Genomic DNA, 17,636 nt, shown 5'->3' on the forward strand with positions numbered 1-17,636 from the left:
TGTTTCTATACTCAAATAGAAAGAGGAGATTTAACAACTATAATATGACTAAGTGCATTTAAATACTTGGCATCGAGACCACTACTAAAAACAATTTCTATTCCTCGCGACTGCTAAGTGAATAAAATATTGTGCACCAACTCGAGACCATTCGCAAAACTACTTCCTAGAAATAGAGCACTCAATTTAAATGCAATTGCATCAATATATTATTGTGTTCCTACCGTTACGAGTTCTCCGAAAGCATGCAGGCGCTCTCAAACATGACATTCTAGTTACACCGTGGCACAAAACAATTTCCCAGGGAACGCAAACAACCCTGGGCATGCGTAAAGCCAACGAAAAGTATGTACAACTGCGGGGGTGGAGCCACAGGCATCCGTCCTAATAAAATGAAGAATTTGTCTCAAAATAGCCCAGGACACGGCCGACAGAACGGGGTAAAGGTCATCGCATTTTATAAATACTGTCGATCTGTCATTGTATAGAATTAACGTCGCATGTATTTTTTACCGTAACCAATGAGTCACACCAATGATTTTTGTTATGAGCATATTTAAAAACTAGGTACTTCAAGGACAAAAAATCTGTTTTTATTTTTTTCGTATCTTCAAAAATGACCGAGATATTAAACGTCAAAGTATGGCCTTCGCGCCAAACTCCGGCGAAGCGGCCGCACGGACGTGTGACGTCATCTCACAACACTGCTATTTCGTCAGTACTTGCCGATACCTACATAGGCTCATTGCGCTCTCGCGGTTTCGCTTTAAATAATTTGTTTTGCTTATACTGGACAAACAAAATGGTTAGAAAATATTGTATAGTTCCTATGTGTACTAACTCCAGTGAAAAAACACCCCAAAAATTGTTTTTTTCTGTACCATGTAAACTGTTTTATATTTTTGCTAAAGACACCTAATCTAAAACTTAAAGCCCGGTTCAGATACTGTCAAACGCAAATGTTAAATAGAAGTTTATTGCCTTTTGAACACTTCCTCAAGATCAAGATGCCATATCATATACATCATACCTACCTAACAATGAACTTCTACTAAACAGTTGATACTATTTAATGAGCAGTTCAATGACCTCACAGGCGGCGGCGAGCCGAGCGCGGCGGTTGAGTTGCCGTTGGTTTTTTGTTTTGAAAAAAGAACCCATGTTTATTATATCTAATAATATCAAAATTAAAATGTTAGTATAATTAAAAGTTCTCATTACACGCCCAATCATATAAGACTACCTACAGAGTAGATTCATGCGTTCATATTCATATGATAGCCATCAACTTGACTAAAGTCAGAGGCAGGGGTGACAATTTTTTTTTATAATTTTATTTTAAAACTATGTTTTCCAAATTTACACTTGGTAGGTACGTAACACTCGTTATTTGTAATGCCAGTTGTAACAAACTTTCAATTTTATTGTTAACTACACACAAAAATATTATTAGTACCGTAAAACGGGGTGAATAGAATTCGCGGGGTGAATAGAAAAAAAAACAGGAAAGTTTTCAAGCCCAATGTTTGAGTACTCCTCGTTTAAGAATTTTGTTCAAATTTGAAATGATTACACGTCGATATTACTTCTCTGCGGTGTCATAATTGTTTAAATGTTTAAATTGATATTTATACCCAAAAAATTGCTTCAAAGTCAACCGTCCTCGAATGCCTTAATGGTCCATACATTTTTTTCAAAACTTTGGATTAAAAGTGGAATTTCTTTTCTAATGAGTTGTTTGGAGTGTTTATCTCTTTAGGTGTATATTTATCTATAAAGATACAATATTGTTAACTGAAAAAACGTTTTAAAACACAATTTTTCCATTCACCCCTTTGGTCGTTTCGATTCACCCCTATCGCTGGGTGAATAGAAATTGACCATTTTTTTAATGAAATATCGTAAAACTATGCATATTTTTGGACAAATATGGTTTTAACTCTTTCTTCATGGCGCCGGACATGATATAAAACAACCTGACAATAAAAATAACAAGTTATTCGCTACAAATTTTTAGGACAAAGTTGAAAATTGTTTCTATTCACCCCGTTTTACGGTAGTATACGAGTTCAACTTTCTTTACCTGGGTCTAGTTGATGATTATGTGCGTGGCGATCGAGATCGAGGATATCTTAGTAGAGGCTTATTTTACAAAAACACGATGATTAAATTTATAGCACATACACATACACAGACTCTTTAAATATTAATTGCAAATCACTTTTAAAATCAAAACTCCGCATCGCCAGCAGTCGAACAAGCGTGTCTGTCGCGTCGTGACGTCAGCGCATAGCGCGCGAAGCAACGCAAATTTAAAAAAGCAGTGAAACTTTATAACGCTGTAACTTTGGTAATTTTGACCCGATTTTGATAAAACAAAAACTATTATTATCAGCATAAGTACACAAATTAAATGCAGTATGTTTAATAGTCATATTTTGATGTGCTGGTGTGACTCATTAATCATGCATGACTGTTTCTCGCGATTTCTCGTAAATAATTTAGCCGTCGATAAACTCTGATGAGATCATCTACATTTAAATCTTTGTTGTATAAATAAAGGTATAAGTCACCGTCATGCTCGAAGCGTACACAAATACGTTCATACAAAATCACCTAAGCATTGTCATTTGAACGTAAACCAGGTCAGTATCATTATAAGCAACAAGCGACGGCTAGTTTTTTTTTGCATTAAACTTTCTAATGAAAACCTGAGCGCTAACAGCCAGCTGCACTCACAAGTCGGTAAACGATCAGTGATGTCAACTTATGACGCAGTAATCTAAAGATCGGTAGAATGAGTACTCCTTTTGAAGGGCACACCCAAAATTGGTTAGCGTGTCGTGATTTAAACAAGACCTCATATATAGACCTCTGAGTCATTTTAACCACTTTAAATAACAGTTAGCAACTACTCAAAATAAATAATTAAATTCTCTTCACAGTTGCATATCTCAGAAATCTTCAATTCTAGTTCAAGGTACTTTAATTAATTCTGAGAACTGCATAGAGTCGTCTGTGCTGATGTTTTATTACACGCCAGTAAGCCATTATCATAATTGCTCATAAGTCACGACATTGACCTTCAGAGATATCCTGCCAAAAACCTAAGAAAACAATCTTTATTACTAAGTTACTGTCTGTTTATGACGACAAAATGTCTCTATAGAGATTAGGAGAATGTAAAGTTAGGTTTGCTACAAGCATATTCCGGTCGGCACGTTCGGTTCGGCAATATTTACATTTGCTCGGCTTGTGCCGATCGGGCTATTCATTCGACTCGGCAAATAATTTGATTTGATTTTGACCCGTAACCACTACTTCTTACATTTGATTTTGATTTGTGCTGATCTGGTGGTAGTTTTAACTTAGGCGCGGCGATTTCAAGCGGCATTTTTCTCAAACATTCATCTACACATATTCGATTGTACCGAACGGCTATGCCAAGTTATTCCGTCTCCATTCAGTCATCGAACATGTGTGTAGCAAGCCTGTTGAGGATTAAAGTTTATTTCTGTGAGAAACCGCACAGTAAAACGCTCGTGACGAGCATCACATTCGTGTACAATAAAAACGAAGTACGGTCCCACTTACTCTTCTTAGTAATATCGTCGAAGTGGGAACAATAAAGCAGTTGGAATACCGATTCCTGAACTATTATGTCGTCGAAAAAGAGACTAGGTACGATTATTAGACAGTAAACTTAGGTAAAAGAGGTATTTTAGTTTAGCAGGCAGATTACGCTAGCAAAAAAAATTGCCCCAAAATATATATTTTTAAAGTCCTGATTCTTATTTGTCTTATTTAACACAGACAATAGTAGTGTCTGTGTTGAATAATAGTGTTGAGTGTTGAAACAAAATCATTAATATTTCTCACTTTCACTTTGCTACAGAAAAAAGTGTGAAATTGAGACATTACGACGCGATACAAGAATAGAAATAAAATAAAGCTTGAATGTAACTAATTGCTTCAGTACACGTTTCATGCAATGTTAATAACTTCACATGCAGAATGCAGCACGTGTACAGATAATTTTACGACTGAAAGAAAAATGGTAGAAAAAATATGCAAACATTTTTTTAACAGTTCTTTTGGACTTGATGGTTTACTTATAACGAACTCAATGAACCATTGCTTTTTAGGGTTCCGTACCTATAAGGTAAAAACAGAACCCCATTACTAAGCCTCCGCTGTCTGTCTGTCTATCTCCAGGCTATATCTCATAAACCGTGATAGCTTGAAAGCTGAAATTGTCATAAATTATGTATTTCCGTTGTCGACAACAAATATCTATACTAATATTATAAAGCTGAAGAGTTTTTTGTTTGTTTGTTTGTTTGTTTGTTTGATGTCCATTTATCGAGGAAGGTTATAGGCTATATATCATCACGCTACTACCAATAGGAGCAGAGTACCAGTGAAAAATGTTACAAAAACAGGGAAAATTTTGACCCATTCTCTCTTATGTGACGCAAGCGAAGTTGCGCGGGTCAGCTAGTTAAAAATAAAAATATTAAGGGGGTTCCCATACAATAAACGGACGTTTTATACCACTCTGGTGGCTATCAAACACACGGTCCGCCTTATGGTAACCGATTTCCGTGGCATATGGACACCCTGTTTTTGTCACAAACCATATCCCGCAAATTCAAAAGATTATAACAAAATTATTTTACGATATTGCCTTAATTATAAGTGCCGGAAATACTACAGTAAAATGACTATAATCTAGCGTTAGATAACGGGGACAAATACAATGAACTGAGTTAGTCACTGCTGCATTAGATAAGGATGTTCCTCATTCAGGGGACTAAACGATAGCACGTATTGCCGCTTCAGCTACGGCAATTAGAGCAAACGCCACGCACTGTAATATATGCATCTACTTAGGTAATAGGTACCTATATGTTTGTTTTAAAACATGCCCAGGTACCTCATGGTACGTTATACCGTAGAACAATCATGCAAAAGAATAAGATGAGTTTCTGTATCAGCTTGTATAGCAATATCTCTAAATATTATATTAACAAAGACTACTCTTTGTCTCGCAAATTGACGAAATAACTTAAGAAACGCGATCTAAAATATAGACAGAGACTTTGCACGATATTAAGTTAATCATAAACTGAACATTAACCATCAAGATTGGCTTTATTATAATCTAAAACCACCCCAAAGGAGATACGTCGCCATTTTAACGCCCCAATTCAGACACGACTCTTTAAAACAGGTTCTACACCCGAAATCAGTCTAATAACATGCATACTACAATCACGAACTAAGAAACAACTACTAAACAACATTTAGGAAGCAATTTTACCGAATCAGCCTCACAGGATCAGGAATTCTGGAGTTTTGAACAGAAAGTGCACGTGCTTTGCAACAATTCCGCAACGACTGCCGCCTGCAGTATCGAACGCAGCGTCAGGACGACCTAGTGCGTACAGGTCAATATCTATACCGATAGATGTAGCTATCACATAGATCTGGGGCTGTGTCGCTTTTAAAACGCCGTCGGAAACAAAGGGGTAGCTTTTAGAGCAAACAGATGGAGATGGTGATCGAAATATTACCACAAATGTATGCCTACTTTATCTTAAGATTTTTTTTTATTTTCCAGCCAAAGCTGTATTGAAATACACCTACTTTTCCGTCGTTTATAATTTCCCACAGGCCGCTTGCGACTTTGTCCATGTGGAAACCTCCCCGTGTAAATCCCGATATCTCGGGAACTCCGGGATAAAAAGTAGCCTATGCATTATTCTCGGTCTTAGCTACAGCTACCCACATACCAAATTTCATCGTAATCGGTTCTGTAGTATTTGCGTGAATGAGTAACAAACATCCATACATACTCACAAACTTTCAGACTTATAATGTAACACGCAAATATTTTGTAACATTCAATAGACGAGCAAACCATTGTTAAATACTGGGCACAGAACCAAACTCGGGATTACTATTGGGAACATTCCAATAGACATTGAGAGAATCCAATAACACTTTACCCAATTCGGATCTGATTGAGACCTTGCGATTTATAGACACTTTAAGACTGAAAACGTACTAAAGAATCCAATTTATTCCCAAAAAAGAAGTACTATAATCAATTTCCTGCGTAAAAACGCTAGTGTACGTTTAAAAAGAGTGGCCATTAGCCGATTAACGATCCATAGTTTTCCTCAAACGTCGCCACTAATGATGGCTGACCGTTAAAAAGTTAACACCACACGTGACCGATAGTAATTTGTTTGTAAGTAAATTATGTTTCATGGTGTGTTTAATGGCGTGGGTCCTACGCACTAACTGATTGTAAACTCAGTAATCTCTTTTTCACTATGTTTGCTGGTTAAGTTTTAGAAGCTTTTTTCTTTGTTAATTGGTATTAGCTGTTTGTTTTTTGGAGTATTCCGTTTTCAGCGCCTATTCCTAAACTATTCCTTATTCTTACAGCCGAAGCAGATTTTAAGCAGCTTACAAATGCGGAAAAAACCTCCTTGAAGGTATCAGATATTTCTGTCTTCTTAGAAATATTATGTTGCTACTGTTGAACAATGCTGGTTATATCATTGACAGTTAAGAGCAGGTTCTCGACATGAAGCAGAAAACACAATTCTAAATCGCATGCTTCACATAGAATGGAAACATAGACGTCGTAGGTATGGATGTGTCATATTGACAGGTGCAAGGCACGCAGACGACTGGACCCGATACGGCACGAACCGAGGACCTGCGCGTGACATTGCATGATGTGCAATGTCAAGCTAAGTACTATACCTATGTCAGTATTACAATGGTCACGCAATGTAGGTTATGGAGTTAAAGTAATGCGTAGTAGCTGCTTTGGATAAGAATATGAACCAAAGAAATAAAACCTGGGCAGAATTTCGGCAGTCAGAACTGATGGAAGGCAACAGAATCGTATGCAAGACGTATGCACCAACGGACCCTTAATTTCTCAGCTGCTCTCTATCCCAACGGTTTTTCTACTGTTTAAAACGTGACGCGCCACAATCACGCCCAGACAGCCTGTATACTTTTTAAAATCCTTCGATATATGCTTTGGTAATCAGATTGTCACAATCTGATTACCAAAGCATATACACAACTTTACTGTACTTTCCTTTTGTTTACAGCTAAAGGCATCAGCCAGCAGTTGACGAGCACGAGTGGCCTTGCCTAACAAACAATGCTTACCATTTCAAAGATGTCAATCATACGTTTCATTGACACCTGATTGATGGCGTCGCATAAGGCGATACGGCCACCGTACGTTTACGAGTGGACACGTGTATGAGCTCTAGTAATACTTCAATAAACTACTTATATGGCACATTCGATAGACGTCTCAGGTCGAATCCTGGGTCAGGCCAAAAAGTGTTTTCGGAGTTTTTCAGCTAAGAATTTAGCATAGAGTTATTTAGTAAGGAAGTTAAGGTTATAGACCTACGTGCCTCGGAGAGTACGTAAAGCTGGCGGTTTTGCACGTGATCTCTCACTGATCGGCTATGATCTACCGGGCTATGAGTGTAAGGGAATGGAGTGTACCTGTGAATGTGCACACACTTGTACACTATAAACAAGTTTCTGCACAGATGGCTAACCTCAATGAAACTGGCACCATAGCTGTATATAGGCCAGGAGAACATTATGATGCTTCAATCAAACATCGTCAATTTTCCTACCACCATTACTCCTAGCTCTGTAGTGTTAGAAAAGCTAGCACTTAATTTATTAGTACTAGAGTACTTATAAAGTGGCTAGATGTTAATCAGAGCCTAAGTTGTGTATGAAGGCCAAGGCTAGGTGGAGGTTGAGACGACTCAAGGCAAATATGGATAAGGCTCCATTACCATAGAGCCCATACCATTATTTAAATAGAAGATTAGTTTTTTATATGATGTGCTGCTTTTGAATACGCAGTAGTGTAATTTGGACCATTTCATTGTAATACTAGGCCATAGGCCAGTATTGTAAACAATCTGACCATATACCACTTTAAACATAATATATTATGTGTGTATCTTCAGAATATTGCAAATATTAAGTAGTTTAACAAATGCTGAGTTCCCTTATGTACATAAAGGAACTCAGCATTTGTTTTCAAGTACCTAGGTTGGCACCTAATATTCTTCAATGATGAACTTTTAGGTACTTGGTAGATCAAATTTTTATTAAATTGAAATTTCCAGCCAACTGACTGATTGAATACTGAGATTTCTTATTATACTGAAACAACATTACACAATTTTTATGGTTATTAAAATAAAATATTTTATAGTATATGTATGTATTTTAAAACCATTTAACTTCCTGCTACACTATTCAGTTAAATAAACAGAAACGCTATCTACTAGATAATGATAAACCAACAAAGCAAATAGAATATGACCATGAGTAATTTTCATAGATGATTTCATGAACAATAGAAAAATTAAAAACATTGTTAATTAGACCTACATATGCTTAATGCTGCACGTTTGGCGCAGTGGTTTAAGCGGTCATCTCGCCGCAACAACCATAGCGCCGCGTGTGATGGGTTCGAATCCCACCCAGGACAAATGTTTGTGTGATGAGTACGAATATTTGTTCCGAGCCTTGATGTTAATGTATAATCTATATAAGTATGTATTTAGAAGTATATAAGTATGTTTAAGTTATTTGGTTACCATAGTAGAAGCTCTGCTTAGTTTGGAATCAAATGACCGTGTGTGAGTTGTCCAATTATATTTATTAATTTGTGCTTAGTAGGTAGGCAGGTAGCTACGTAGATGGAAATAGGAAATACCAATGAATTGTTTCAGCATGTAGGTAAGTATGTACAGGTATATTATCCTTGTTCAAGTAGGGAAAATAAGTTTTGTTCTACTTTAGGCACTGTATATCCCAGGTATTCTTGAATTTTTATTTTTTGGTGCTTTATTACTCTGCTGGAATAGGCAATGTAACAATTGTCCAACATTGAGCAATATTAATGAGGTAGGTAAAAATATTATTATTACGTTTTGTCTTATTTTAGGTAAGTAGGTATTATATCTATGAATTTTTATTATTCAGTGCAATATAAGCAATGAAGTCTCTTGAAAAAGCCATTGTTACAATTGTCGAACAAGTTGGTCAGTATTTATAAATCTTTCCATAAATTAAGAATTATTCATTCGATAGTTTCAGAGCCTGTGTAAGTAGTAAACTGTATGTTTTATGATATCTTGGTGTTTACCTAGTACATTATGTACCAAAAACAAAACATATTCTTGATAAAGTGTTAAGTGCAGATGGCAATCTAATAAAGAAGCTCTATCTAGTCAAGATAAGTTTATTATCAGTAGATTTACTTTTAGAAGCATTCAAGTAACAATTTGATAACAATAATATCTGATAATAAATCTCAGCATAGGTGATATCTAAGAATTGTATTTATAATACTCAATTAATTATGTATTATCTACCTAAATTAGTTACTATTACGATGAGAATTTATGGTATCTTCATTATTATTTAGTGTGTGTTCTCTAGAATTACAGACCATTTTTTGGAAAATATTGCACCACTATCATACAACCCTGATAACTAGATGTTATCTGATACCCTGAGATTTAATCAACCAAGGTTTAACCATTAAGCCATATTCACATGAAAGACAGACAAACAAACAAACTACTTAACACTTTACTTAAAACTTTGCCACTTGTAATATCAGCTGGACAAGAATCTCTTCTAATGGAGCATATAAGTATCTATTTGAAAGATATATGACTCCAGATGATACGTAGGTAATTCCCATATGGCAGAGCACTCACATACTATATCAATATAAAACCTGGGAAACCCAGCACACACTGTATCATCTAATAGGTGACATTACACACCAGAATCTGCTAGTTATCTATTCAAATAGCACTAGGTCATAATAATATACTCCCTAGTGGGCATTACTGCACTGAATCATGTCATTTTCCAACCTCCTTATTGTTATTGTCAAATAACAGGATGTTTTAAAATTAATCAAACTTATCCTCTTACTTTTTCCAATGCATTCACTTGAGGCAAAATAAGATTTCTGTATTGTTGAATTGGAAATAATTAGGTGTATGGTTGTGTGAATCCCTGCACTGTAAAAGATAACAGGGAACTATGTAACAGTACTTAGCAATACTCGTATACCTACCTCATCAGTTGTAAAGAATATTATTGGAGGGAAGAGTAAAATTACATGATTTACTAACCTACCTAGGATTTAAGATTAATTTACAACTTTGAATGAGCAGTTAATTCTTAAACCATTATGATAAAAGGTTTCTGCAGTATCTATAACCCATTAACCTAATCACAAATTAAAATTGATAATAACACAGAAAAATCCAACTCACACTATAAAACTGTCAAATTTTGTGTATCTCTGCTGATTTTTTTCTTTCAACACATACACCTACAGTCATTGTTTACAATAAAAAAATTGGCAGAGGACTGTGAGAAACAAGATATAAATGAGAAAATCAGATGACATCATTTTACTACTGTTTTATCATCTTTTACATCATTTTACCACCTGTTTTAATACTAGTTATCTGAGAAATAAAATGTTCTGTTTTTTTAATAAAACATTTAAAAAAAATATATAACAATGACTAAGCTTTTATAACTGTGTAAACAAAGTAGCACACATGAACAGAAACGAGGGCCACAGTGTAAATTATGATTATTTTTCAATGTTTATAGGTTGTTAAGTTGAGATAGGTTTTAGTACAGCCTAGGAGTACTTACGCTGGTTCATTTTGAGGACCATAGCCCTGTAGAACCGGGATAAGGGCGCCATCACGTTTCGTGCGTGGACAAAACGCAAAATATTCTCCCTGAAATCCATTTGTGCGAGTCTCCAAACAACTTCCTATGTAAAACACCAGATCAACACTATTTATACACTAATAAAACGCTAAATTTGACACTCATTATCACCGCGCAGTATCGCGAAGAAAATAAAAACTAAACACGAATGAAAACAACTTCGTTCAACGACGTTTAAATATCGACATTTTCGTTTCTTGTACAAGTTTTAAGCGTATTATTTTATAAGCTTGAATTAAGATTAATCACATTTCTTGATTCACTGGTTTTATACTTAAATTATTTAAAATGTTTGAAATACATGTTGACATCATAAACAGCCGCTTCGTGAATCGAAGTCTACCATCGATCTGTCCAAGTCCGCCGCCCACGAATAGTGTTGTGCCATGCGAAGTTTTTTTACGACAGTTTATCGATGTATATGTCAGGACACTTCATGTTTTTATTTTAAGATAAGATAAGATAATATTTTATTTTGCAAATATGGGTACAAAATATGTTACAGGTGTTAGGTACTTAAATTTAACATTGTTCAGCCATATTTAACCTAGAGGTATGCAAAAATTATACAAACATAAAACATTTACAGAAATTCAAAACAATAAGTAAAAATCTAGAAACAAAAACAAAAACAGTAATAAAAATGTTGTTAGGCTTAATAATTAAGGACGTTAAACAAATTTCGTTTCTGCTAAGAACTCAGATATGTTATAATAAGCTTTGTCTGCTAAAAAGTTTCGTAATTTTTTTTTAAATAAGGACATGTTGAGATCCTTCCAACCTTTTGGAATTTTATTATATATATTGGGGGCCATGCAGTATACACTATTGCGCATAAGTGTTGTACTAGCTGTATGCAGACACAACCTACTGTTATCGCGCCTGTTGCGAGGAACTGCATCAGCTAGACGTTTAAAGCGATCAGGATACGTCTTTACAAATATTGCCACTTCTAAAATATATAAGCATGGTAATGTTAGTATTTTATGTTCCCGAAACAGAGATTTACAACTTTCATTACTCTTGAGACGAAACATGCTCCTTATACATCTCTTCTGTGCTTTGAACGCAGTTTCTTTTTCGGACGAGTTTGCCCAGAATATGACTCCGTATCGCAGATGTGATTCGACAATGCCATAGTAGGCAGCGAGCAATGCATCCGTATTGATTATTGAGGATAATGTGTACAGTGCATATGCCGATTTGCTAATTTTTTTGCAGAGTGATTCTACGTGAGATTCTACGTTTTTTTATTAGTTCGCAGAAACTTTTTCATTTGTTATTTGACCGTTACAAATTTATGATAACAAGTAAAGCATAGTTGAATAATTATTATTCAGATTTATGTTAATAGTCTCTGCTAAAGGGAATTAGAAAGAGCTACAAACGTTTTATTATAAGTCAAGAGTATTTTTGTACAAGATGGTTCATTTCAATTTTTAAAGGTATAATTGGTATAATACCTATTATAATGGGGCAATTATAAAATTGTGTCGTGCAATTAACTATTTATTAAAAAAAAAGCACACATTTAACTAAAATGTATACTCAAATATTTTTCATTTTTTATTCTATAGACTCTTATGTTTTTCTTTCCAATAATTCGATTTAAATAAACTTCCGTAACGTTATGTATTGAGACATTACCTAAGTGTTATAAACGACAGTAATAGATTTAAACAACAATGTGTAATATTATTATCGAATATCGACATCACTACAATTATGACAGGAACACTGCCATCTAGGAAAACTTTAGATCGACCCGCTAGTGCTGCGCTGTTTTGCGAGCGTTCATTGGTTCATTGCAGTTTTGACAGCACGCCCAAACATTGCCATGAATAAAAATAACTTTCTGTGCTGCCACTAATCAGAGGCTATTTTCCCGGAAAAAGGAGGTTAGATCGATCATCGTCCTTAAGAAAGAACCGCGTTAGAAGTATAAAATATTATAAAATAATCCATAATAAATCGTGGTTACTGTTTATGCTTATATTAATAATCACGGAAAATACCTAGCTCCCTAGGCGTTATAACAACATTAAAATCGCCAGGGAAAATGATATCATTGTTTACATTGTGTATGTTTTGATTTAGCATACCTAATATAAACTTATATTACTGTTTTTGTAACCTTGAAATCAAATGAGAAACATCCTAAAATAAACTGATTTCAGTAGTTTTACTTTCACAGTTAATAAATCATGAGAGATTAGATATTTAAAAACTTTTATAGTCGGAAACAGACAGTAGCTGTAGTTTCAATAGCTTAGATTGTTAAAAATATTATTGCTATGTTTGTAGATATATTTAGAGACGTTATTTGCAAGATTTAACCGAGATCTTATCTGGTAGATAGCGATACTGAGACACTTTAAGCTTTTTTTTGGTTTTCTTGCGCTTTGTGTTACCTGCTGCTGTTAGTTCAATAGCGAAACTCATTGGCTTTTTAATTATAGTTAACTTTACAAAACAAGAAAAAGAAAGTAGAGCCATTACACTTTTGTATTAACTTACTCACAAATCGTCATTAAATGTCTCTGATGACTTTTATTTTGGTGGTTTAATGATGCTGTTCTGCGCTTACTGAAACAGTAGGTACAATCTTCAGAATAATCATAACTTAATAATCTACGTTCATACATTGATTAAAAACAGAGGGAATTTGAACTGTATTTTGAGTTACAGTTCTGCGTTCACCTTTACAAAGGTAAACACACGTTTACCATCGTAAAGGTATACGCTATCCATTGAGCCATATGTGCCGTCAATAGCAATTACATGGACACAAAATGTAGAGCGCTCGGGGCTTTTACAGCCCCGCGGTGGGTGCCAAAACGATTTACGAAAAGGCACAGGCCTAGATGTATGTTCTCACAATGACACAAGTCATTAGTTACTGGCTAATGTTAGTCATTTTGTTTCAGGGTTAAGTGGATAGGCTAAATGAAGTTTATAAAATGCTTGGGCATAAAAACTTTCGGTAGATAAGGTAATGGATGGGAGAAGTACTTTATTTCGGTAATTTTAGAACTCAACGGAAACATTTTTTGCAACTGTTAATTATTGAAAAAGCGTTTAGCTATTCGTTGTCTTATAAAACAATGTAGACAACAACTTAGATATCTATTTGACTTTAAGAGCTAAATTAAAAGCTAGGCTTACTTAAATAATAAAATCTTCAATATGTTAATCATAATATTTAATACGTTCGAAATTTTACTAAAGTTTCTGTCAAAGCACAAGCTTATAGCCTACGAATTTTGCGGTTCTATTTTAATTTCTGCGTATTTTTAGGTTAGAAATAGGATACTGGAGTTTCGGGTTCGTTCAATTCGAATTAAAACAGCTGTTAGTTTTAAGGCTGCAACCGATGTTAGCTACCAAAACAAACCCTAAAATATACTTATTTGAACCATTTCGCTTTTGATCCCGTTTTACCGCGAATACAATCGACAGTCTTCTCTGACAATTCTAGTTAAATCCTTTTGAGTTTTGGTATTCAGTTCGTGGAAGTCTAAAGCACTCAGCCATTAATTAAAGCGTTAGTCTAGTCTCAACACTCATTCTAATGAAGATAAATATCTCTATACGTTACTATCTAGATTTCCACGCATCCCTCGGTTAGAATAATTTACTTAAGCTTAATTAAGATTCAGAAGTTCATTGAAGAACGTTCCATCGGGGATCGTGGTACCTATTGTTTATGGAAACGACTAAAATGGAGATAATATTATAAGAGTAGATAATAAAGTACTATATCGATAAATGTGGGCTTACTGTTGGCTAGGTTCGGTATCAAACATTGAAAGATATCCAACGTGCGGTGCAGCAACGGAAGCATTTTAGTTCATAACTCAATGATTGATATAAGTAAAACAAGTACAAAGTTGGTAAAATAAGTACAAACTACAAGACTTCCAGAACAAACATTCCGCTTTGATTAAAACAGTGAATTGTGAAACAAAATATGAAATGAATACAACTTCTAACTTTCTACTTTGTTTTATTGTTTCTGGAGAGCTGCAACTGCGCTCTACTGCGAATGTCCTCGAGACAGACAAACAGAATATGTTGGCGTATGTAAATACATGTTTGTATCAGGACATATACGAAGTCTTAACTCGAGATAACTATATTTACTAATGTACTATGACAGAAAAGGGCTGTTCGTTTCACATAAAACTTATTAAGTCATTAACTCAAAAATGTACGCGAACTTCAATGGAACATGAAATATATCAAAATAAAAAAAAACAAAAATATTTTATTGTAACCATTTTTATACATTGTCCTGACGTCTATGCTAGCCGAAGCTGCGTTACAGATGCCAGTAGGATATAAAGAAGTTGATGGCGCATAGTCGTAAATTAATACATAAAATTATGCCTTTTCCTATAGTCATATCTAATTAAATCACTCAGCTCTAGTTGAATAATTCCAATTCCTTTAACAATTAATTAATTTATTGTTAATCTCATTTCACATTTTTGTGCTTTTTCTACTAACTTATACTAATATATCCACCAACAAATCTCTATTTACATTCAATAAATAAATGTTAGGACGAGGAATGAATAATACAAGGAATAACTATCTACTTTTTGAGATAAAAGAAGCCTCTATCTGGAATCTATCAGCCCTATGTTTGCAAACAAACAATGTGCTCTCAGAAGGGCTTCGCTCCAGTAGTCGCGGTTTAGTTTTGTTGCTATTATCTTGAAATAAATTACTTTCGTACATTCGTACTGTAAGAAGAGAAAAAGGAAGAAAGCAATTCATAGACATGACTTTATTATATCTAGAGGAGCAGTTTCTCAGTATTTTAATACCATTTGCAGGATAACCGTCTCAATCATAAGTTTGGACATTGTGACATTATAATCCTGTGACGTCGTTCTGAGTGTTGGTGGTTTATTATAACACAACACAGGAGTCATAAATTCCAACGCGTTTTTAGATGCACAAAGATACAAATAGTTAGATAGATAGAAATATCCTAGATCCTGCAACGAACACAAACTCAACTATCTAAAACGTAACAAAACCTAGTCGAAATTCATGACGATTATCTTCAATCATGTTGCTTATTTATTAATTGTGTAATAAAGAACGTTTACGACTGACAACAATTTGAATTAGTAGTTCCACTAGCGACAATTGTAATTTAACGAAAAGGTAGAAAGTGCATTGAAAATATAAAAGCTAGGTAGGTATATAAATAGGTAACCTACGAATCTGAAGCAGAACCGATTGCCGGTTAAATTAAAATTTGTGTATATAATAGGTACCTAGAGATTTCAACGAAATAACAATTTCAGTCGTCAAAATCCTATCAATATTGTCAGGTGTGATTCCGAACTCTAATTTACGAATAACTTCTGCGTTTGTGATCAAAGCGAATGCAATCCTGTATAGTGTAGTATTCGTCCGTTTGCAAGTATGGCAATGTACACAAATAGAGCGAGATTGAAACTAGTTTCTACAACTAAAATTTCGATATAAAACTTAGTCCAAAAGTTATCGTCTATTAACCGTAGCTGTCGATTTTAAGTGTGTACTTACTTCTTTAATTATACTGAAGAGTGGTTGACAAGTGTTTAGAAAAACTAGGCACAAATATTTTTCGATTGCTTTGATCCGATTTTAAGAATACACTAAAATACAAAGCGTACCAATCTTTAACAAAACTTAGACAAAGTAATTTAATTAATCGCAAGTAATCAGTTCGCTAAGCCTCACACTAAAATCAATTTAAATATCAGTTCAAAATGAACCACTACATATATCAAAAGTGCAAAAATAAAGACGATGAAAACCGTTATAAATAATAATGGTCTAATTAAATAAATCAGTCTGTGTGACCCCGAGCTGACACCGACGGCTTAATTGGTTTTACGAGTATCGTCTGACATTGTGATTATACCTGTATTGTTACTAACCTCTAGGAAAACAGCTGATCGTGAATGAACTCAAAAACTGACTAGCTATCGAGGAATTTTGTATGAAAATTGGATCAGGTTTTCATACAAAATTTTGTCCATAGTTACGTTGTCAATAGTCGATAGTGTCAGTATTCCGAAGGCTACCAAATATGTGTTGTTAAATGAAATTTTGTAGGAGGCTAGGCTAGCTAGTATTGAAGAAGCCCAGGTCTTTGCCCTCATTTTTGGCTAATTTATTGCTTGGGATTGACCAGCAATCGAACTCCGTGAACTCAATAACGTCCTGTTAATAGGTTGAATTTTCTATTTAGTAACAGATTTTTCTAGATAGATAATACATTACTAATGTTAAAAATATGTGTGTTGAGTATGAAATATTGGTATCTTTGAGCATCGGTATGTTTCGTCAAGTCATTTGTGTTGGAATACACTTTGGCCAAATATTTGCCTCAGTACATTTTAGTCGAACATTCGGATCTCTACATATGCATTTGGCCGAATTTTAGACTAGTTCACCAATAGCCAATAGCAGAATATTCATATAATTAAGTTTCTCACGTGGTTTTACTTTAAAGTGTCATTCAAGTTCTATTATATTAACCGACTTCAAAAAAAAAAGGAGTGGGTTCTCAATTCGCCTGCATTATGTATTTTCGTTTACTCAGAAGTCACAGAAGAGAGAGTTCTTATTTAAAATACATTTAACTTTAAATGGAAATAAACCAACAAACTAATGAAGGATGAAATTAAAACTTAGTATTAATAGCAGTGCGGTCGCATATCGACTGGTCGGACATGTAATTAACTTGAACAAGAACCTATTGTAACGGCGGGAAAGCATTC

General features: G+C 34.6%; 1 protein-coding gene across 9 annotated transcripts in view; it reads right to left on the bottom strand.

The window, feature by feature from the left end:
• ATP8A (ATPase phospholipid transporting 8A1) overlaps window positions 1–17,636 on the bottom strand; it is a 133,663-nt gene that overhangs the window by 50,153 nt on the left and 65,874 nt on the right. The window contains exon 1 of one of the 9 annotated variants that reach the window (XM_076116208.1): window positions 10,768–11,208. The exons of the other annotated variants lie outside the window; for them this stretch is intronic. Within the exon in view, the coding sequence (XP_075972323.1) occupies window positions 10,768–10,867 (100 nt within the window). The 5' untranslated portion in view covers window positions 10,868–11,208. Of the gene's footprint in view, window positions 1–10,767; window positions 11,209–17,636 lie in introns of those variants that run through there. 9 annotated transcript variants of the gene reach the window in all.

This window comes from Anticarsia gemmatalis, chromosome 7, assembly GCF_050436995.1.
Source record: "Anticarsia gemmatalis isolate Benzon Research Colony breed Stoneville strain chromosome 7, ilAntGemm2 primary, whole genome shotgun sequence".
Taxonomy (NCBI): domain Eukaryota; kingdom Metazoa; phylum Arthropoda; class Insecta; order Lepidoptera; family Erebidae; genus Anticarsia; species Anticarsia gemmatalis.